At 36.2% G+C, this 23,623-nt stretch overlaps 1 protein-coding gene across 1 annotated transcript in view; it reads left to right on the top strand.

Moving 5' to 3' along the window:
* The window catches only part of snd1 (staphylococcal nuclease and tudor domain containing 1), a 169,762-nt gene that overhangs the window by 3,425 nt on the left and 142,714 nt on the right, over nt 1-23,623 (top strand). The window contains exons 3-10 of the mRNA XM_042722131.1: nt 1,147-1,267; nt 1,375-1,456; nt 4,202-4,362; nt 6,290-6,381; nt 6,791-6,949; nt 8,269-8,375; nt 8,765-8,855; nt 15,547-15,651. Coding sequence (XP_042578065.1) covers nt 1,147-1,267; nt 1,375-1,456; nt 4,202-4,362; nt 6,290-6,381; nt 6,791-6,949; nt 8,269-8,375; nt 8,765-8,855; nt 15,547-15,651 — 918 coding nt within the window. The remainder of the gene's footprint in view (nt 1-1,146; nt 1,268-1,374; nt 1,457-4,201; nt 4,363-6,289; nt 6,382-6,790; nt 6,950-8,268; nt 8,376-8,764; nt 8,856-15,546; nt 15,652-23,623) is intronic.

Genomic DNA, 23,623 nt, shown 5'->3' with positions numbered 1-23,623 from the left:
CACCCTAGCATGAATTTTTTTTTTTTAATTTATTGAGGAAGACAATGACGAGGACGATCAACGACACAAAACATGCCTAACAGCGCGCTCGTGCCTGATCTAGTCTGGCGAGTAAACAAAAAAATTAATAGCCAGTGGTGATTCTATTACCGTTTTGTGCATATAGGGTTGCAATATTACTTTTTACTGTGTTTTCCATCAAATAAATGCAGCCTTTGTGAGCGTAAGAGACTAAAAATATTTTTAAAAATGTCTTACCGAACTAAAATTTTTTTAATGAGAAGTATGTGCACATCAAACTTAAAGATTAAAAAAAAAAAAAATCCAACTCAGGCCAGTGTATGTGTTTTGTAAAAAAACTTTAGGCAAACCGACTTAATATCAGTTTTGTGGTGGTTTCATTTGTTAACATGAATTAACTATATTAGTTAACATGAACAATATTTATATAGCATTTTATTATTCATAGTTAATAAGTTCAAATCTTACTAATGCATTATTAAAGTTTTAAGTTGTATCTGTTTACATTAATATACTGTGAACTAACATTTTACTAACTAACATTAACAAAGATTAATAAATGCTGTAAAAATATATTGTTTATTGTTGGTTCATGTTTTTTTTTAATGCATTAATTAATGTTAACATATAAGACCTTATTGCACCAATAAGTTTAACGCCTAATTCAGCATTACTTTCTTTTATCAGTAATGTGGAATTTTGCTGTTTGATCTGCATTGTGAATGAACTGGTAAAATGCATTCCTGGAACTCAATGCATTCCTTGAACAGTCACTTTGGATAATAGAGAATCTCACGTCTGCCAAATGCATGAAAAATAAGAATACGGCGTAAAATAAGTTTTTAGACAATAAGCCACTTAAGTCTAAACGCTCTGCTTCACACTGTTTCTAAAATCACTGTTTTGCTCAGCATCTTATGACCTTTTTCCTTAGTAATAAATCCATTATGTTTCTAAACCTTGAATTCATCACTTTTTTTTTTGCAAGTGATTTATACACTTTTGTAAGGACATTTTCATTCTCTCTTGAGTGAATAGAGGCTCTTTTTAGTAGCTAATACACATCCTCCAGTTCTGAATGGCTCTGAATGGCTGTAAATAGCTGTGTGTGTGTGTTCTTTGCAGCCATGGGCTTTCCAGGCACGAGAATTTTTGCGCAAGAAGGTAATCGGCAAAGAAGTCTGCTTCACCGTGGAGAATAAAACCCCTCAAGGCAGGGAATACGGCATCGTCTTCCTGGGAAAAGGTGAGTGATGTTTGTTCACCAAGAAGAATCTCACTGCGACACCGCTGATCTGAAATGTGTGTGTTTATTGTAGTGTTGGTATAGTAACACACTTGATCTCTCCAAAGACACCTCAGGAGAAAATATCGCAGAGTCCCTGGTGGCCGAAGGTCTTGCCACAGTTCGCAGAGAAGGCATCAGAGGAAACAAGTAAGAACCCGGGTTTTTTTAATTTTAATTTTAATTTTTTCAAGCATCAAACCTCCAGTGTCAGTGCGATTCTTGCACCTATTGTCAAAGCTTTCACAATGCCGGCTATGTTTTTCCTCTTGGCTGAGATCATTTGTGTTGTCACAGTGGTTTTATTGTAAAAACACATTATTTGTCCTGCAGGGGGCAGTGTTTGCCTTTACTGAAGTTACTTTAGACATTCTCTGGCTTAATTAGCTTTTCATATTTCTCTGTTTGATCTCTCACTCCCTCTTCTGGCCACATCATCTCAGTACACGTCCTGTTTATCCACCCTTGTCCCTCTGGCTAGAAGCGATGTAATATTGTCCTAAGCTTTTGGGACTTAATGATGCGTATGCGGGCCGTTCTGTGAAATGGCCCTGAACAATTGCCAGTGGAATCGTTTTGCTTTAGGCTCATTTTCCCCACAGGAGACGGTGGTGTTAGACCCACTGTTCTCTCCATAGCTCCAGAACAGCCTTCTCATTAGCCGGGCCTTTCTGTGGCCCATCACAGCCCACTGGATCAGATATCATAATCTCCAAAGGAGTCGTGTTTAAACCTGGGCCACGCTTTGCCCACCAGCTCTCAATTAGGCACAGCCAAGCTGGGAAGGATGCCCACTCCTCTCCCTGACATGCTCTCACTCTGTCTTTTGAAAAGATGAAGGAAAATAAAACTTTACTAGAGAAAGACAGCACAAGATTGCTGCTGAGATTTGGCAGCCCCTTATTTCCTGTAGTTAAAATTTATGAAGGCTTAGATAATTGGGGCTTTGGGCTTGTCATTTAATAGGCAGAAGGCGACTTTTCTTTGACATTTGCTTTACCAGCCTCGCCGGTTGCTACATGAGTGAGTTTTTAAGTAAGGGTCGGGTATTAACAGCTGTCCTGTGTCTCGTCATCTTGCATATCGGAAAAAGAGGGCAGATGAACCCAGATGGCTGGTTTGAATATTTTGAGCTTTGTGTTTGTGTCCATTAGACGTGCCGGTGTCCTAGACTCCCTTGAGCCGCCTGCAATCTGTTTACTGACCATCTGATGAATATTGCACATAAAACTGGAAATTTACACAAGGGTCCGTGAAGTTGCCCGACCACAGTGCAACTTCTGGGAATTGATGTGTACAGTGTTTTTTTTTTTTTTTAGTCCACCTGGATACAAAATCCAGTTTGAAAGGAACTAGGTGGACTTTTAGAAATCATTAGATTAATAACACATCAGTTATTTTTTTTAAATTGCTGGGTTAGTGGCTTTTAAATTTTAAAATGCATTGAGTTTTGTTTTCAAGCATAAAGCAAGTACACTAGATACTCGCATACATTTTCCATTGTTTATAGTGGTTTCTGTGCAACCGCCCACTGAGATTAGATGTTATTGATTTCAAATTTAGTTTAAAATCCAAGCAAACTGTTGTTGGCCACTCAGAAGGTCTATCCAGTGTTACTGTTAGCTAAAACTGTTAAAAAAAATCATTTTGCATTAATTGAAATAAAGCTAAAACATAAATATAAGATGGAAAAATTTAAATGTTTCCTTGGCAACTAATTGAAGGAATATAAGTTTAAATACTAAATCTGAAATAAAAATAAATTAAAACTAAAGAGAAAAAAACAAATAAAATGTCAAAACAAAATTACTGAAACTTAATTACAATGAAACCTAAAAATATATGAATAAAAGCCAATTCAAAATATAAATAAATACTATAATACTATGTAAATAATATTAAAACAACACTGTTCCTACCAGTTTGTGGCCAGAATGCATTGCTGACCAGACTTTAAGCAATGTCAAAACTCTCGATTTGTGAAATTTTTTTTTTTTTTTTTTTTTTTAAGCTAAATATCCACATTCTTTCCCAAAGGTGTGCAGAGTGACAGCATTGGGTGTCCATGTCTTGTTTGTTTGCAAAATTCAAAGCTTAAATACATTAAAATAATTTAAGTATAGAGAAACACCAATTAGAAATTCAGAATGCGTGCTTGTCCACATTAGATCTGATATAAATCTAAAAGACACTTTCAATCTTGTCTTTTCATCTGGTTTCAGTGAGACATGAATAAATTGAAAATGAAATTATCGTTGTATGTTTTAATATTCAATCGCTGCCATCGCAGCATCAAAACTCCCTTAATTCATAATTTAATTCTAGAATTTTGTTTGTTGTCCGAGCCAAGACATTAAAGGAAGGGCTGATACATCATTGACAGAGTCGCTGGTCAGACTGGGTCTTTAATTAATGGACTTTCACCACCCACGTTTTTTTTTTTTCTGCACTAAAAAAAAAAAAGTTTTCATCATAGATTCTGATTCATCTCTCTCTCTCTCGTTCGTTCTGTCTCGCCTATTTAAGTCTGTTCATTATTAAGGCCAGTGCTACTTAAACTGATAAAGCCTTATTAAAAATCTGACGAGTGTCTGTCGTGGTCAGACTGTTTAATTCCACTTAAAGATAATCGTGGCTTTTAGAACAACAGAGGAATTAATTGAAACATGTGTTGGCTTTTGATAATGAACAAACTCATTTGAAGAGCTTATCAAGGCCTCAGAAAGGGGCAGCTCTCCATGAGAGACCTCTACATCTATTGCTCGCTGCATTGAAGTCTGAAGAGGAAAGAAACAAGGGCTAAAATGATCGTGTCTTGTTTTTAGTTCTCCGAACTCTTGTGGTAAACTCTTTGGTATGTAATTAGATATTTACTGGAATTTCTGTGTGTTTCAGTCCTGACCAAGTTCGACTGTGTGATTTGGAGGACCAAGCCAAGGCTGCTAAAAAGGGTCAGTGGTCTGAGGGTGGAGGCTCTCACACTATTAGAGATCTGAAGTATACCATCGAGAACCCTCGCAATTTTGTGGACTCCCTACACCAGAAACCAGTCAACGGTAAGATGTGATAAACTTTGTAGATCACATATTGTACTCTTGAGGGCCAGTACACACCAATGCTGGGAAAAAAAAACATCACAAGTATTCTAGATCAAGTGCAAATTTCATATTCATGAATGCAAATTTACTAATAACAAAACCCCAGCAGATTATAATGAGTGAAGAAAGGCAGTACATAGACTAAATAAGAGTCTCTCTGAAGAAAACTGTCCGTCTATCTATCTATCTATCTATCTATCTATCTATCTATCTATCTGTGGTTAAAATTCTATTCATATTTTATATTTTTATAAAGTTGTGCTTTATATAATGTTTTGTTTTCTTATAAAGGCAATTAAATATTAGTTAATCAATATATTAATAAAAAATTACATTATTTTTTGATAAACAAATATTGTGAATTTAATAATTGTTGATCATATTGACCTTAATTGATGAACTTATTTAATGTAATATTTAAAAATGTCATAAAATATTTCATATTAATTTTTAAAGTAGTGATGATTATTTTTTATATAATAATAATAAAAATAATACCTACTAGTGGACAATAAAATGGAGTGATAATAATAATTAAAAAAAAAAAAATTGAACAAAAATAAAACGCTGGTGTGAGTCACACTGGAGGTACCGGAGCCATATTTAGGGACCACAATATCATAAAGACTTAAGGGAATTTTGCAGGGTGTTTTCTTTTCACTCAGAACACCCTAAAATTATGCTGTGCATTTTCTTCAGACAAAAGCTTAAATTACACTCATTAAAGCGCTCAGTTCTCTCTGGTGTAATGTCTCACTCTTCTTCCAGAAGCCCATTTTTTTCTGTTCACAGCTCTGCACACAGCTCATTTCTCCTATTTAAACTGAATACTAACCATGATGAGAGTTAACCTCCATCAGAGGGCTAGCCAGCTTACTGCAAATGAAAAACTGAGTCATTAAATGCTATAGAAATGTGGCCCGTTTCCCCTCTTCGCTAACAAGCTTATTAGATACTAATCAGAAGTCAAAGTTGTGACATTGTTCGTAATATTGAATTTACACACACTTGGCCACATGACCCTTGCCAGCATGGCTGTGATTCACCTTTTTATCAAATTATTTCACAGCTCTCGCTGTGCAGTTATGCCAAGTGATTTTTAAACATGCCAATTTGTTGTTCTCCTCAAAAGTGTGCACCATGCCGAACTGGAGAGGCCTGTTTACATACTGGCAGCTACCCACATGCTGTGACACCGCGTGAACTTTCTGTGAAGTGGGCTGACAATTTGAATTGGAAAAAAAAAATTTGAATCCAATTAACATGCTAAATTATCTTAGTTTTAACTATTACAGTGGTTGAAGAGAGAGTTCATCGTGCAGTGTGGTGATGTTTAATTTTGATGCTACCATTGAGAAGTTTGGAGTCAGTGAGATTTTTATGCATTAATCTGATCAGTTTATAATTTAACAAAATTTCTATTTTACATAAATGCAGTTCTTTTGAACTACTTCAAAGAATTCTGAAAAAAAAAAAAAAAAAAAAAAGATCACAGTTTCCACAAAATTGATCATATATTTTCAAAATAACAAAATGAGGGTACTTGAATGATTTCTGGAACGTGTCATGTGACACTGAAGACTGGAGTAATGGCTGCTGAAAGTTCAGCTTTGCTAGCACAGAAATAAATTGCATTTGAAAATTTATTCAAATAGAAATGTTATTGTAAATTATAATACTATTTCCCGATTTATTTGCTGTATTTTTCATCAAATAAATGCAAAAAGAGTATTTTTTTTCCCCAAAGGGTTAAAGTGTTACTAACCCCTTTTGATTAGTACTGTTATTTTAATTGTGTGAAACAGAAGCCGGAACCAGATTACACTTTCAAGTTTCGTCCTTCATTAACTCTCTCTTTCTATCTTTGTCTTATACACTCACACAGCCATTATTGAACATGTGCGGGATGGCAGCATGTTACGGGCGCTGCTTCTGCCCGACTACTATCTAGTGACAGTCATGCTGTCTGGAATCAAGGTGAGTTTCAGTCCTTCTCTATGTAACGCTATGAACAAAAGAAACCCAATTTCTTTCAGCAGAACCCTCGAGACCAATATTTCTCAGGATTCCTCAGTTTCTTATTAGTTCATCTCTTGATGGGTAGCCTTGAGAGATTCCCTCTAGGTTTTCTTAGACCAGACCTGTTCCGTGAATTCAGTAGACCATCTTACTGCTTAATCTTGCTACTCATGAAAAAATGAACTGTTTCTTATTTAAATTTGGTGTGGTTGGAGTTTAGTTTTCGCTCAGTGGCTTTTCATGAAAGGGTTTACATTCTTTGTAAAGAATGACTGTGATTTATTTTCTGGGGTTTGTTTCTTTTTTTACCCTGTAGTTTTCAGACAATGTATATTTTCTGTAATGTTTATGAAAAATCTGTCTCCAGTGCCCTACGTTTAAACGGGAGGCAGATGGCAGCGAGACCCCCGAGCCCTTTGCAGCAGAGGCAAAGTTCTTCACAGAATCAAGGCTTCTTCAGCGAGATGTGCAGATCATTTTGGAGTCTTGTCCCAACCAGATCATTCTAGGGACCATCTTGCACCCGGTAAGAAGCCACATCAGATTTGTTTTCTGATTGACCTCTCTAATAACTTCAGTTGAACAGGAGTGTAAACCATTTGAGCTTTTTGAGTGTTCCTCCTATTTCATATTTAGGCTAGATCAATTCAGTCTTGATCCAAAATCTTAAAGTGTATGAGATTCTCGGTTGGAAAACCTGGCAAGCAATACTGGGAGAATTTATTTGTTTGGTTTGTGTGTGTGTGTGTTTTTAAAAGTGACAAACAATACTGGGAGAATTTATTTATTTGGGTTTGTGTGTGTGTGTTTAAAAGTGACAAACAATACTGGGAGAATTTATTTGTTTGATTTTGTGTGTGTGTTTTGCTTTGCTTTGCTTTCAAACAATACTGGGAGAATTTATTTTGTTTTTGTTTTTTTGCTTTGATTTTGTTTTTGTTTCATTGAGTACCTGATAGTCTAAAGTTTGTTTGTTGCTTTTTTGTTTTCAAAGTGACAGACAATACTGGGATAATTTGTTTGATATTGTTTTTTATTTTTTTGGTTGCATTGAGTAAATGATAGCCTACAGTTTGTCCGTTTTTTTGTTTGTTTGATTTGTTTTGTTTGTTACATGATATAAATAAATTGTCACTATTAATGTTTAGTTTTCAGCCAGCATATATGGTTTTTAACATTCCATGCACACACCACAATGACTTTGACTGTCAAAACTAAGTACTTAAGGGACAGAAAGCATACTGGTTTTGATACCACATCAGAAGAAATACTATTTTTTTAAGTGAACATTGTTCCCTCAAGCAATTATCCAAGACAAGTAAACAGTCAGTTTGCTACCAGCAGTAGAATAAAATAAAAATAGATTAAAGATTAAAGATAAAGCATTCAAATAAACTTGACTGAAATACTGGTACTTTTGATACTGGTACCCTACTGTGTATAATTCAGTAAACATCAATGCTGTAATCAGTAATACATGCTGTGGCAATGTGGGAGGATCTACAGGTCCAGACTTTTATATTATGCATGTTTATTGTACAGGCCCTTCAGTGCCAAGAATCATTCATACATTTAATTAATTCACTGTGAAACCACAGATATAAAGCCTTTTTATGTCATAGTTCTTGTTAATCAGAGATACGTCTGACATAATCCATGTCACACAATGTGTGAGAATGTTTTGCTCATATTATACACAATAACCTTAATGATCTCTTTCTGTTGATGATGCCAGCAAAGCTTCCCACTGTAAGTCTGTAGGTTTCCCCGTCCTCTTTCTCAATTTCTAATCATTTTCTTTGCTCACATGATATCCTTATGTGTTTGTGTGTGTGGTCATTACAGAACGGGAACATCACAGAGTTGCTGTTGAAGGAAGGCTTTGCTCGTTGTGTGGACTGGTCCATGGCTGTGTACACCCAGGGTGCTGAGAAACTCAGAGCAGCAGAACGGTCAGTGCTTGTCAGCCGGCCAGTTGTCAGCCCTAGTTCACTATACATTTCAAATACGCCTGACATTTCGGCTGTTGGATCAGACTGAACAGCTTGTTAAATGGTTTAGACTGTCTCGGGTTGCTCTTACTTCATGTTTCAGCAGAATAGTTTAGCAAATGTGGCAACTTATCACACAGCCGTTCAAGAACACCTGCCCTGATGCCCACCTGCTGGCTTACTGAAGCATTAGACACAATCACAATGAAATATGATAGGAGCACACGAGGTTGTTTATTTAATCCAATTAAGTGCATATGCAGCTGTCCTTTATATATTGCTACATTTTGGTAAAATGCTTTATCTCTCTCTCTCTCTCTCTCTCTCTCTCTCTCTCCAACACCCTGCAGGTCAGCGAAAGAGCGCAAAGTGAGAATCTGGAAGGACTATGTTGCTCCCACAGCCAATCTGGACCAGAAGGACAGACAGTTTGTAGCAAAGGTGAGTTTTTGTTCTCACTTACTTTTTCTGTTTCAATCCTTGCAGCCTTAATAGTCATGATACAAGGGTCAGTGACATGATGCTGACTTATCCAGCTTATTTGTCCAGATTTATTCATTCATTTTAAAATAAATTAAATCAAAATAATGAATGGCAAAGCAAATTAAAAAAACCTCATTAAAATCCATACTTTTGTATTTTATGACCTGTAACACTGGAATGTACGTCATAATACGGAATAATTTATCTGTTGCGACTTCTGTTTAATTACAACATTATAACATAAACATATACATATAAACACATCAAAGTAATGTGGAGCAAGCAGCAACAACCCTCATGGCTCTGTCATCCTAAAATTTTAGATATTTGGATTATTATTATTTTGTTTTTAAAGCAGGGTTAGTTCTGGTTCCTGTCCAATTTGATTATGAATATTTAATTCAGGGTTTTTTTTTTTTTTTTACTTTTATTATGTTGTTATTTTTTTCTTAAATTATGTACATTCACATATATTCAAGTTTTAAGAAAATAAAAAAAAATATTAAAATTTTCTTAATGGCTGCACCACATGACATTTTTGAGTCGTGAAATTAAAAGGATTTATGTGTTTCAAAACCAAATGAAAGCAACACGAATACAAGGAAGAATAATGTAAGATATTGGTACGTTTTAACCTACATGTTATTTATTTTTTACGTGTTCTTGCTATTGACCCACAAAACGAGCCGTCAGAAATCTGAACTGTCACACCACTAATTTCTTATATAGAAGGTGTTGCAGTTCTGTACTCTTCAAAAGTGCTTCTGATGTTTCTCACTGAAGGTCAATGAAACCTGTTGATCTAAACTCAGCCCTCCAGCCAAACCCTTGATCACTAGACATTAGGCTTTTTTCACTATGAATGTCTAAAATAACATAGGGAGAACTCGGCAGAGTTTAGATCCACTCTTCCAGACCAGCAAAGCAAGACATTTCACCAGCTGAGTCCCAACATGACAACAAATGACCGTTTCCACTCTGTCTAGTCCTCAAACTCCTTTATAACGGAGGCTTCTGAAGAATGTTTGAGCACCGCAGTCTCTTTAAGTGCTGACTGTGGTCGACGCACTCGTCTCCCGGACGCCTTGTTCTCTATTGTGTCTGTCAGCGAGGCAGGTCTTTCAGGTCTCAGGTGTTTCATTTCATTTTGCATACTCTGTAAAGTCAGCCTTGGGCAGTCTCAGCGGTTCTGTTCAGCTGCAGCCCTCAGCCTTCCCCTGCTAAATTACAGCTGAATATCTGCTTTTGCGTCCCTGGCCTAGAATTCACGAGGAAAGAATAAGAACGATACCTTTAAGGGTTATTTGCTTTCCTCACATGTTAAAAAACAGTTGAGTCTGAAAGAGACGCAAAATTGAACATGAAATCGAAATTGACCTGCTTTTCTTTCTTAAAACGCTATCATTCAAGTTTGGGGTCCGTAAGTTTTTTTTATTTTATTTTTTTCTTGAAAGAAATCTCATATGCTTACCAAGACTTTGATCAAAAATAAAGTAAGAACAGTAGTATTGCATAATATTATTACATTTTAAATAACTACTTTATATTTAATAAAATAAAATAAATGTATGACGACAAAGATGTGTATTGTTACACTTGGGGTGCTATTACACATCTGAACAAGTACAAAACCTCCCGAACAAAAAACACACGTGAACAGGATGGAAAAACTAGCGACCTCTTATGTAAACAGAAGCATATGATAAATAATGCGATCATCAGCAATAGACAGCATATAAATGAAATCTGCATAATGTTATGGAGTAAAATGATGATCCAGGAAGTACTATATGGCTGTGCAAGCTTTGGAGGTGTTGATGAAAGCGATTTACTGGATTTATGCTTTGATAATTGTACTGAATATTATCCAGATGTAGGTGATTTTCTCACCTTTTTGCTCAAAATTATACATTTTTATGAAACCTACCTATATTCAAGTGTTGATAAAAACAAAGGAATGCTTTAAGCATTCACCAAAATAAAGATCAAAGCCTCTACTTTTAAACAAAAAAAAAGTGGCTGTGCTGATATTACCACATCAGTGAGTTTTGTTAGCTTTGTTTAAACCGTGCCGCCTGGTCTTAATTGATATGTTGACACAGTGTGCTCTTTCCTAAGTCAGCAACTGTGCTTTTGCAGGAAGTTTCTTCATTCTCCTTAAAGTAAGGTTGTTTCACTGAACTTCAAGACCTTTAAAATATTCATGCTTGGCCTTTGGTTATGTAAAGGTGTTGCACTGCAATCTGCTTACAGAATTAGTTTCAAAATCCGCAGACACAAAAGTGTGTGTTTTTGCCTGAGTCAGAAAATACCAGAAGTGAAGAATAAAACATTTATATGAGCTTTAGCTTGCCTCAGATCTCTCTGAGCCGGGAGAGAAAGAAGATATACTTTGAAATTGTGTGCGTGTGTGTTTAAGTGAGTGTGTGTGTGTGTGTGTGTGTTTGTTTGTGTATACAAGGATGTATTTTGAGTTTTAAGGATAATGACATTGGTGGAGTGTAAGGTTTTTTTATTTTGTTTTTGTGTAGTGGCTTGTGTGTGTGTTTTAGATGTTTTAATTGGTTTGCATTTCCTGTCATTCAAATGTATTCAGAAAGAGTTTGCCATTAATAATAATAATAATAATAATAATAATAATAATAATAATAATAATAAAATAACAATACTAGTAATAATAATAATTATAGTAGTAATAATAAAAACATTTTAAATTGTATTTTCGTATTGTTACATGTCAACTGGCTGCTTTGTGTATGCAAAGTGAATCAGTTTTATTTAATTTAAAGATTATTCAAGTTTATTTAAAGATGATTTGCAAACTATAAACTTCATCTGTAAGTAGATCTTTTTACAAAAATTACATAAAGATAGTTCCAATGTAAATATCATGGTATATACACTACCGTTCAAGTTTTTTTTTTTTTCTCAGGATGATGATTTTTTTTTTTTTTTTTTAAGCAATACTTTCATTTAGCAAGGATGCAATAAATTGATCAAAAGTGTGAGTAGAGATATGGTTAATGTTGCAGAAGATTTATAGTCTGTTCTTTTGAACTTTTTGTATATCAAAGAATCCTGATAAGAATGTATCACTGTTTCCAAGAATTACACTGAGCAGAATAATTGTTTTTATAATAACATTAGAATATTAGAATGATTTCTAAAGAATCATATGACACAAAGTCATGTGAAGAAATGGCTGCTGAAAATTCAGCTTTGCCATCAAAGGAAAAAATTGTATATAAAGTATTTTAAAGAAAACTGTCATTTTAACTGTGATAACATTTCACAATATTAGTTTTTCTTTCTGGCTTGATGAGCATGAGACATAAAATCTTACTAACCCCAAACGTTTGAACGGTAGTGTAAATATGAAAATCATTCGGTACTATGTATCCGAAGTTTCATACTACTAATTACCATTGCAGGACCACTTTTTTTAACGTTTTAGGAAAAGCCGCAGTACAGAAAGGCACTGAAGATATCAAGATGTACATTTAAAAAAAAATGGTACCAAATATTTGAATGTTTTCTGACTTCTTAGTGTCCTTTTGATGCAGCTCTAGTCTCGGTCTGTAGGTGGCAGTGGCTCCCTGTCATGTTCAGTGGGCTGCAGTACCAGAGTGAGTCATGGATCTGGGCTGTAGATCCCTGTTGGCAGCTTGCAGTGAAGTGCCTTGCATGTGTGACTGCTAATGAAACAGCAAAATGTTCTCCTTACTGTTCCCAGTTCTGCTCAGCTACTACCACACAGAAAAATAAAACCACTGAATTGCTTGTGGTGACCTTGTTGATTTGGGACTGAGTGCATTTAGGAGCACAAGCACACACACCTACACCTACACTGCCGAGCATTCAGCCGAATGTTTTTGCAAGTGATCCGTTTAATTTCCACTCTGAAGATTTAGTTCAAAGCCAGACGATTTGTCAGTCTGAGATGTAATTCTGCTCATATCATCCTTCTTTCCTGCTCATGTCCCTCTGAAGACTGTAATTTTGTCTTCATTTGCTCAGATCTGATAATGCATGTATTTTTGAGGCATTCCTTTGCCTGTTCAGGTCTGATTATATCTGATCCATTACCCAGACCCGCACAAATGCCAGTCATCTTCCACATCACTGGCGGCTCTATTAAATAACCTGGAGTTGATGATCATATAAGATGACATGGATATGATATACTCAGACATGGTTCTAAACGTCAGAGCTTTTGTGACATTTGTCTTCTTGTGCGGATGGTCCCTGTATGCAACGAATGCGGCCCGCACATGTAACGTACATGAGTCCTTTTAGATCTAATATAACATGATTCTGTCACAAAACCTGCATGTCAAAGGTGGCACATGCCAGTTTTAACCTCAGGAGTCTCTTCACATTGCTTGTCTTTTTTTTTTCTGTACTATTCTAAGTGATCAGACAATGAAAAATCCCATAGATAGCTCCCAAGCTATCATCAAGAATAAATATATATTCTGATTCTATAATCCTGAAAACATTTCTTATAGTTTGTTGTGCATTTGGCTAAAATTGTGATTTATTAATATGACTTGTAACTAGTAACTACATAGAGATGCTCAAGACTGAATTGCAAAGCCTTTGCAACCACTCTCAACACCCCGAAATCATGGAGGCAACTTTTGTACGGATAAGCAGTTGTATTTCCCCCCCTAAAATGTAAAAAAAAGTGGACTCTGACTTTATTGAAGGGGCCGTGTCCATGTAGGCTATTTATTTAATGTCTTTTTTTTAGTAGATCTGTTTCTAATCAAATGCTTTGTCACACTTCTAAGTGCTCAATTTAATCCGCTTCCTGTTCCTTTTCGTCTAAACAAAATGATGGACCGTTCCCACCCTCTCTTTCTCTCAGTTTCTTTGTGTTCCCCGCCGGCTCGCTTTCATTGTCTTATATGAGTGAAATAATGAGGTAATGGTGGTAGCATGAGCGAATCAGAATGTAGAGGGTTGTTCTTTTGAGAACAGTGTGTGGGAGAAGTGTTTTGTTTGCAGCTGTTTGCTTTTGTGCCGTAGAAGGCTCGTGGCGGGGTAGAGTAACGTTTCTCTGGCAACAAGTGAGTCTCTCTCGTCCTCCTGGTAGAGCGGTGACTTGGTCGCCACCTCTCGTTCTCTTTCTAACACCTACTCGTGATAAATATTCAGTGAAAAAACAGGCTGAAAACATCATAGTCTTTATAAAAATGAGTTAAAATGGGAACACTGATCACTGCAGGCAGTTTGAGTGTGAAGAATTCTTACAATTTGTTGAATGTGGTAAGTGTTACAAACACAGTGCTTTGATTCCTATAGAAGTGGGCTTAATTTAAAATGCAACCATTCTAAAGTCTTTTTTCAGTATTATAAACAGTTACAACAAGCTAATTGTCAGGCCATCGTTAAGTCTCCGTCAACCCAGTTTTTGCGGTGTGTTTTGTACCGTTGATTTGAATTAATATAGACTACTGCCACCTGCTGGCATGGAGAGTTATTTCCTCTCACGAAGGTCCACTGGCTGTAAACTTAGCAGTCTGTTCAAATGCAGTGTTTTGCCCAAGAAACCCAGAAAACATGAAAAAGACTTTCTCTGTAACCTTGTGAAAAAATGAACTGCTCAGATTTCACTCCCCACGTAACATAGAAAGGGGAACTTATTATAATATTACCGCCCCTTAATCTGCAAGATTCCACCCATGGTGCAACCATTGAGTTTTCGCAAGCGACAACGTTACCTGGTCTAACACCATGGTGAAAGTTCGAGCAAAACATGCTAACTGTTCTTTATTTGGCTGCACTGATGAGCACAGAAAACTATTTAGAGTCCCAGCCTCTAGAGGAGACGAGAGCAGTGGATTTATTGATTTATTTACTGTATTTTACGCTGCTGCCACACAGATCTAATATAAACATACAATTTTGTTTCCCGGCTGTTTACCTTCACAGACATAACTGACTGTTTTTGTAACACAAACCAAACTTTTGTGTATTTGACAATTTAAGCACAGTATGACATGAAAGAGAACTTTTAGACATCCTCTTTCTGTGTGCGTGCTTCGAATGTGTGCGCTCACGAAAACTATATGAAGTTTAAACCAATATGAACACATGACAGACATAATCAAAACCAAACGGATGTTTTTAAGCAGAGAACAGATGTATTTTTTATTTAGTGTATGGGGATATTTTTGTAAATGGGGGGGTATTATGGGAAGGTTTGGGTTTGAAGAGACATGCATGAAAATAGTGTCTCTCTGCTTCCACTCAAAATAGGCATTTTCAAAATGATAAAATAAGTGATCTGTGGGGTATTTTGAGCTGAAACTTCTCCGACACATTCTGAGGACACCTGAGGCTTATATTACATATTGTAAAAAGGGGCATAATAGGTTTCCTTTAAAACAGTTCACCATGTCTATCATCTTTGGACTAAAAGCATTAGTTATGGACAATGAAATATTCAAACTTGGATTCATTTGTGGAGTTTGGACGTCAATAGTATCAAATGCCATTGGTTCTCGATTGTCTAATGACCAAATATCATAATGTCAAACCTGCTGCAAGTATGTTATGCCAGAATTCATTGCTAACTAGTTGACCTTTCCGTCTTTCTCTTTTTCTGCATTACTGAATTTTCTTTTCGCCCTCTTCTGTACAGGTGATGCAAGTTGTGAATGCAGATGCCATCGTGGTAAAGCTGAACTCTGGGGAGCATAAGACCATCCACCTGTCCAGCATCAGGCCCCCGAGGCTTGAAGGCGAGGTACGAGTTAATGCATGTCTGTCCTTGGATATCCCTGTCACTAAGGCCATTACTGAATCCACAGGGTGCCGGCTGTCTGTTACACTGTTTGCAAAGTGCTGATGTGAAGGTTTCCTCTCCCTTCCATCTCTTAAAAGCGCCGATCTCCTCCCTTCATGCATCTTTCACGCTCAGATCTCAGAGCGGTGTGTTTAGTGGACACCAGGGGGAGCTAGAGACAGAAGCCCACTGGCCCCCCTCCCCTTCACTCGCTCTGACACACCAATGCTGCACTGCAGCCAAAAGCCCTATAGATCTACTCCCGTAATGAGCACACGCTCTCGCCGTATCTCTCTTCCTCATCTATTAATGTCATATGCGTCCACTCAATCCAATGCAATTCTCAAATGCTCACTTTTAATTTGCTAGATGTTAACAAATTAATATGGAAGCATCATTTTGCGGGGCTGCGTGTGCACGCACACATTTTTGCAGTTTTCAAACGCTCAGAAATGTGCTTGTCCATTCTTATTCACGCCCATTAAGGCTGTTAATGAGAGATGATGTTTAATGGGTACTTTGTCTAGCTAAGTGTGTGTGTGTGTGTCTGAAAGCTGTATGTTAAACTAAAAGCAGTTAAAATTGGACTGTGAATATCTCGCTGCAATTAGCCACCCTCTTCCTGACCCCTGACCTCTTTTAATAAGACACAATGATTCAGCATGCTGATAAAAAAAATTAGCTTCAGTGTTGATTTATCAAATTAAACATGTAGTTTATTAAGGAGGGCTTTAAATAACAGAACACAGCAGTTGCATGCACAGTTTTGCTGGAAAATAGTTTTGTGTTCTTGTACTTTTGATAGATACAGCAGTATGTTCCAAATCTTTAATGAAGTTTGTGATTATTTTTAAAGGAGGCTTTTTAAGAGAGTCGCAATTTGTCATGCACATGTAAACAGAGAGCTAGAATGCGGAGCTGTGGGTCTGTATCTATGGATACCGGGCTGCGGCGAGCATTCGGATCACAGCGTGTTTGTATCCTGGCAGCTTAGAGATGGCTTTAATCAGATCAGAGATGATTACAAAACAATAAAGATTACGGATGTATTTAGATCTTAGACGTGCTTTGGAGGCATGAGACGAACCGAAGAGCTTTTAAAAAATGGGTTTCTTCTTCTTTTTTTATTTTTATTTTTTTTTAGTATTTTGACTAGTTGATTTTAAAAAATGGGTTTCTTCTTATTTTTTTTTTTTTTGTTTTTTTTGGTTTTTTGTTTGGCAAGCATTTTAATGAGATGATGTTAGTGCCATTTCAGACTGTTTCTTTGTTCAGTTTTCAGTTTTATTACTATTACTGTTTTACTTAAAGGTGTAGTTCACCCATAAATGAAAATAGCCACTTACTCACCTTCATGTTGTTACAAACTTTAATGACTATACAAGATATTCTGAGAAATGTCTGTTTTTCCAGTACAGCCAAAAACTGTTCAGTTTTCAACATTCCTCAAAATATAATCCTTTTAATTATATAATTCATTTTTCGGGTTTGGAATGACATGAGGGTGAGTAAATTGACAGCATTTTCATTTCTGGATGAATCCCATTTAAGGCTACCTCTAACCAACAACTTCATAACAATGACTTGGCAACCACCCACAACACTCTTGCATTGTGGTGAGTTTGGCATAGGCAAAGCACATCTTATATTTTCCTCAGAAAACTGTAAATCCCATTTTATTACAGTCTTTTTGTGCTGCAGAAGGTAGATCAGATGGCGGGGAGCTTGTGTATCAAGCAGTGTGATGTAATTATCATAATACCATGGTGACCATCCGGCAGTGTTTGGTTGCATGCATGTCTAAAACACCTATGGCCACAGTCAAACGGTGACTTAACTACAGATTCTTAATAAAACTAGTTTCAGACCAGCTTTCACGATGCAATAACATCATATCTAAAGGTCTAAAACTAATTCATGTGAGCTTTAGAGATATTTAATTACATATTTAGTGAATATAATGCTATTTTTCTCTTTATAAATTAAATATTATATATTTATTTAATGTTATGATATTTTTTTATTTGTGCTTTAGAGATATTATATATATATATATATATTTTTTCTTATTTTTTTTTTTAATGGGCATAAATTCACTTTTTTTTTTAAGTGCTGCCTCAGATGCTGTTTTACTATAGGCTGCCGAGGATACATTTATGCAGCCTTTAAAAACCAAACAGATAAAGGCATCTTAGTAGAAAGGATTCGGATGTTGCCTTCTGCCTTTTATATGCTGCGACGGCGTTTTTCCTGGCACAGCCATGTTGTAGAGGTATTGATGTGCTGGAGGTACTTCCTCTTTTGAAACCTGCACTCCTGTTCAGTTTACTGACTGTATCTTCTGTAGTGCATCTCTGCACCAGATGTTCTTGCAGTATGTTTTCCCTGCTCGGCTGCGCTCTTTGAGGGTGAAAGAGAGAGGGGAGTGTGCAAAGTTGTGCCTATATTAATGTGTTACAGCCACTGAGGTCAGTCTGCCTTTGAATGTGAGGTTTCATCAATAATGATGCTGTCATGGCAAATCTGACCTTTGACTCTGTGCTTCTATGATCTGGGTAAAAGTCAGCTGAGTACCAAACAATTAAACATTATTAAAAGTCTCTGTTCCATCTTCTTGGTTCTAAGGGACCTGATGGAGATCAGGTTATGATTATTTTAAATTCTAGAAAACAGTTAATGTAGTGTATTGAGGAATCATCCTAAGAGTTGAAATGAAGAAAAGTTGAAGTCCGTAATGCTCATGTTGTGTTTTATTCACTCCATTAAACAAAATGACCCTTTGCAAATGTGTCGATAGTCATTCAAGAGCTGTTCCTTCGCAATCGAAGGGGGGAGGTAACCTATATTTTACTTCTTAATCTAATGCTACATTAACCTTGACACGATGCAACATAACTAACAAGATCTGTGTGAATCTTTTCAAGCTAATCAATTCTGGCTAGCATGTCTGCAGTAGTTCAGCACACAGCAACTTTTAAATTAGTATCGTAATTAATTTAAACTGCGAATATTCAACAACAGCTGTACAGTGGTTTCGGAACAGCTGCAAACATTTTTTCAGTCACTCTTTTGATTGCGTTTTATCAAAACGGTTCTCGGTAATGGCTTTGTTTGTGCACATGCACATTGAGAGCACTCTGTCTGGTTCATGGACACATACAGAGACAAAATTAAGAGTTTAAAGGTTCACAATATGACAGTATGCAGTTTAGTGGTGATGTAACATTAAACACACCCTTAAGATTGAGGTCACATTAGTGAAATTACAATAAATGTGACCACACCTGTAGATTTTTTCCATCATAATGTTACCCACTTTTCTGCTAATTTTTTTCTGTGTACCTTTGTCTCTACGTCATGTCCTAACCAAATGTTATGAAGCAGAAAAATGTGAAACCATTGATTTTTTTTTTTTATTTTTTTTTATATTATTATTATTATTTTTTTTTTACAAGAGACGAAATGCTGCCACTCTGTGAGCTATAAACAAATACCCAGGTCCATTTGTGTTTAAAATTTTAGTTTGCAGTATTGTCGTTTGGTTTCAAAGTTGCCCCGGCTCTTACACATTCTCATCCATCAAATGCTCCATCAATGCCTCCTCTAGTGTGCAGGCACCTAACGGTCAATCAGAATATATTTGATGTGTAATATACAGTATACTCGAGGCCACCCAGCCAATGCGACATAAATAGAAACGAAACGACAGACAAAATGTCCTATTGCTTGCTGCTTGGTTAGGACAAAAAACTCGCATTAATGTGAAAGAGCTGCTATTGCTTGTTGAATTTATAACATCATCTGGTGTCACGCTGTGACAGTTCTACCTTCTTTCCAGCCATGTGTTTCTCACGCACTTTCTCGTCCTGATTTTTAAACACTCTCTCTTCAGTTCATAGCAGGGCGTGAAACTGTTGTCCCCGCGCCATGTCGTACAAACACTTCAACTCAAAGAGACAAACCTGACCTCAGGCCAGCCCGAGGATCTGTGTGTGTGTTTGTTTGTCTGTATTGTTCTCTCTCTCTCTCTCTCTCTCTCTCTCTCTCTCTCTCTCTCTCTCTCTCTCTCTCTCTCTCTCGCTGTGAGGACTTTGGGGGAATTTAGGGCCAGATGTGTTGACCAACACGAAGATGAACTCTGACAGCTGCTGCCCAGTGTTTCTCTCTCTCGCTCTTGTCGCTTAATGTTGGGACCCCCGTTTTTTTCTTTCCTGTGGCTACTTAATTGCTTTATTATTATTGATGGCAGGGTCGTATAGTCTTGGATTAAGGGACCTTTTTTTTTGCTAAATAAAATGGGATAATTACCATGGGTAAAAAATGTGGGTGGCAGAGCATGATACAAGATATTAACCAATCAAAATAGTCAAGTGAGATTCAGCAACATCTCTGATTGGTTGACCTAGATTTGAACTTATGACCGATAAATGACTGATTTGCACTGATACTAGGTATCCAGAATGGTTAAATAGTTGAGTTTTTGAAATCATTCAATAATCTCGAAAAATGCAAGTATTGAAAGGAGGGATGTTTTGTTCTTAACATATTCCATGTGCTATTTTCCATGTAATTTGAAGTTATACTATAGAGCTATGGAAAGTACAGACACAATTAAAGTAATTCTTTGCCTTTGTTTGGATTCAGGTTTTTTAAAAAAAAAAGGCATTTGTTTACTATATTGAACCAGTGGTGTTTCAGCACTGTTATCACACCTTTTTTGACCGGGTGAGCTATCCCTTTGAGAGAAATGTGACTTCATGTGCCATGCCTAATTTCTTTTCCTCATTCATTTCCCCCCTTTCACTCCCTTAGCCAGATGGAGGCTTATTTTTGCACCATGGCAAGCTATTTCCAGCTGCGTGGTGGTGTCAGCCGTTTTAGGAGCACTCACAAGGATGTGGAGGGGGAGGAGTTATGTCAGCAGCTCAATGAGTCATCCTCACTCCCACTGAATGTGTGTGTGAGGGGACTGCAGGGGAAATGTTGACATCTGGGTTTAAAGCCGAAGACGCTGTAACCCCCCGTCTTCCCTGCAGAAATAACAATATATAATGTATCGGTCATTGAATGACTCTTCCTTGTCATCTGCAGTCACCTTGCTCAGTCTGTTTGTGCCGTGTGTGTGTGTGTTCAGCATATAATTCGTCTGATGCCACATTGTGTCTTTTCATAGTTTGTGTATCTGCTGTGCCTGTTTGCTGAAGGCATGTGTTTGTGTGTGTGTGTGTCCTGTGGCTTCTGTCTGGGGTCACTGTATGGTTCCATGGCTCATCTCACACTTGGTTGGTCAGGCTTTTTCTTGCAGACGGCTGTGGTTTTCTTCTTTGCCTCATGATTGTTGGAATTCTAGCGAACTTCCTTCCAATCATTTGAGAGTAATGACCCATGGATGTTGTAAACTGGAATTTTATTTCTTTTAATGGAATGTTCTGGGTTCAATACAAGTTAAGTGTGACTCACGTGGGTGCCCTAGGCAACGTCAGACATGAGGTGCTACACACCTCAAAAAAAGTAAAAGTTAGAAGTGAGGTGATACAATACAAAAATACTGTATAATCAAAATAAATCAACATATCAGAATGATTTCTGAAGCATCATGTGACGCTAAAAACTGGCCTAATGACTGCTAAAAAATGAAGCTTTGCCATTACAGGTATAAATTACATGTTAAAATATGTTAAAATAGTCTTTATTGAAATATTAAAATAGTCATCTATTAAAACTTGTAACTGTCAACTCTAAACTGTAATATTATTTCACAATATTACTGTTAAATAGTATAAAATGTATAAAACGGTATAAAAGGTGTGTAGTATAATGTAAAAAATATAATATAAAATAGTAAATTATATTATAGTAAATATTATATGTGAACCTGGACCACAAAACCGGTCTTAAGTGTCAATTTTTCCATTGATGTATGGTTTATTAGGATTGGACAATATTTGGCCGAGATGAAACTATTTGAAAATCTGGAATCTGAGGGTGCAAAAAAATCAAAATACTGAGAAAATCCCCTTTGAAGTTTTCCAAATTAATTCTTAGCAATGCATATTACTAATCAAAAAATAAGTTCTGATATATTTGCGGTAGGACATTTACAAAATATCTTAGATCATGTTCCACGATATTCCTTATTTAATATCCTAATGATTTTTGGCATAAAAGAAAAATCAATAATTTTGTTTTTTGGCCATTGCAAAAAATATACCCTGGCGACTTAAGACTGGTTTTGTGGTCCAGGGTCACATATAAAATATAAAATAGTATACAATTTTAAAATAGTATATATTGAAATATTAAGTCAACTATTACATCTTTTTAAACTGCCAATTCTAATTTGTAATAGCAGTTCACAATATTGCGGTTTTACTGAATTTTTGATCAATTAAATACATCAGTAAACAATATTACCAATCCCAAACGGTGACCATTTGCCAGAGTGAATGGTGGCCAGAGGAATGTATAATTCATATCTGTATTACATTCATATGTTTTCATATACGTGTATGTAGACATACCCATACCTTTTGATGTCTCTGCTTTCAAAGATCATCCCAATTGTTTATTCCTCCCCTTCTTTGTGTTTCTTTCCCTCTCCTGGTGTCCTCTATTTCTTGTTTTATCATTTTGTTTCTCCATGCGTCACTGTTGTTCGTCACTGCTGATTTATTTTAAGAGGGCATTGTAATTTCAGTCTTAAATGCTGATTATTTTTCTAAGGCATCTGTGATGCAGCTGTATGAGTTTAAATTGCTCGTTGCGACTCTCATGACTGATGCTGAGGGTCATAATACTCTATTCCCGGCAGTCGTGCAAGACTTATGTGATCTTACGCGAGAGGCTGAAAGGTTTTCACCTCAGTTATGCTCTTGACATGCATCAGTCATTAATCGTTACTTACATTTTTTTTTTTTTGGTGTCATTAAAGGTCCATAACACTTGAGGATTAAGAAAGGTCTGAATCATGTTTAAATTTAGACCTGCTTTTCCTGCATTTACTATATCTGAACAGAACAGCTTCATCTTTTCTAAGGTTTTACTTGTTAAGGTTTGGGAAGGTTGGTTACAGGAATGCATATGAGTTAAATACAAATGAAGCATCTATAACATGCTGTTTATTACCACTGAAAAACATCAGCTCGTCTGCACAAGATGAAAGGAAAAATGCAATATTTGATGAATGCATTGTGATAAACATAAGATTAAGGGATAAAATCTGTTTTAGATGTTTTTACATAGATTTAAATCTAGAAAATGGCATTCAATATGTAGCTCTACTGTTCTTCCTTAATAAGGTGTCACTCCTTAATCCTTCAGCTTCTTAAATGCTTAACGTGCAAAAACAAATCTTTTACTTAAGTGACATTCTCTGAGTATTATCTGCCATTAATGGCAATCAAATGGAAATCTAAAAGGGTACGCCTAATTAACAATTTGCATGTGCAAAATGACATCTAGAACATGAAGATAAACACACTGAGTGGAAAATGGAGTTTTAACTCTACTTTCTTTGTTTTTCTGGTAATTTTTTCTCCCGCATTATTGTTAACTTGATTTTCTCAAAATATTAAGAAATGAATTAGAGAGGCTCTTGTTTGGTTAAAGGAATAATTCTCACAAAAAAAAATATATAATAATAATGAAAATGTACTCTTCCTCAGTTTCCTGCAGAACACCAATGTCTTGAGAACGTCTTTATTCCATTTTTATACAAAGGACTTTTGTTATATCAACAGTTAAAATGTTCTTCAGAATATGTTTTGTCTTCTGAAAGTCATACAGGTTTGAAAGACATAAGTAAAGTGAAAAAGAAAAAAAAAACTTTAGTTGAAATATCCCTTTAACAGGTTAATTTTGGACATCTGTGCCAAGCAGTGGCTGGCTTCCTGTTAAGCAGTTTTTGCTGAGGGTGTGATTGTTGGTTCTCTGA

This window comes from Cyprinus carpio, chromosome B4 (assembly GCF_018340385.1).
Source record: "Cyprinus carpio isolate SPL01 chromosome B4, ASM1834038v1, whole genome shotgun sequence".
NCBI classification, from domain to species: Eukaryota; Metazoa; Chordata; class Actinopteri; order Cypriniformes; family Cyprinidae; genus Cyprinus; species Cyprinus carpio.
The sequence above is the reverse complement of the archived record's forward strand: the minus strand, read 5'-3'. Positions and strand labels throughout refer to the sequence as shown.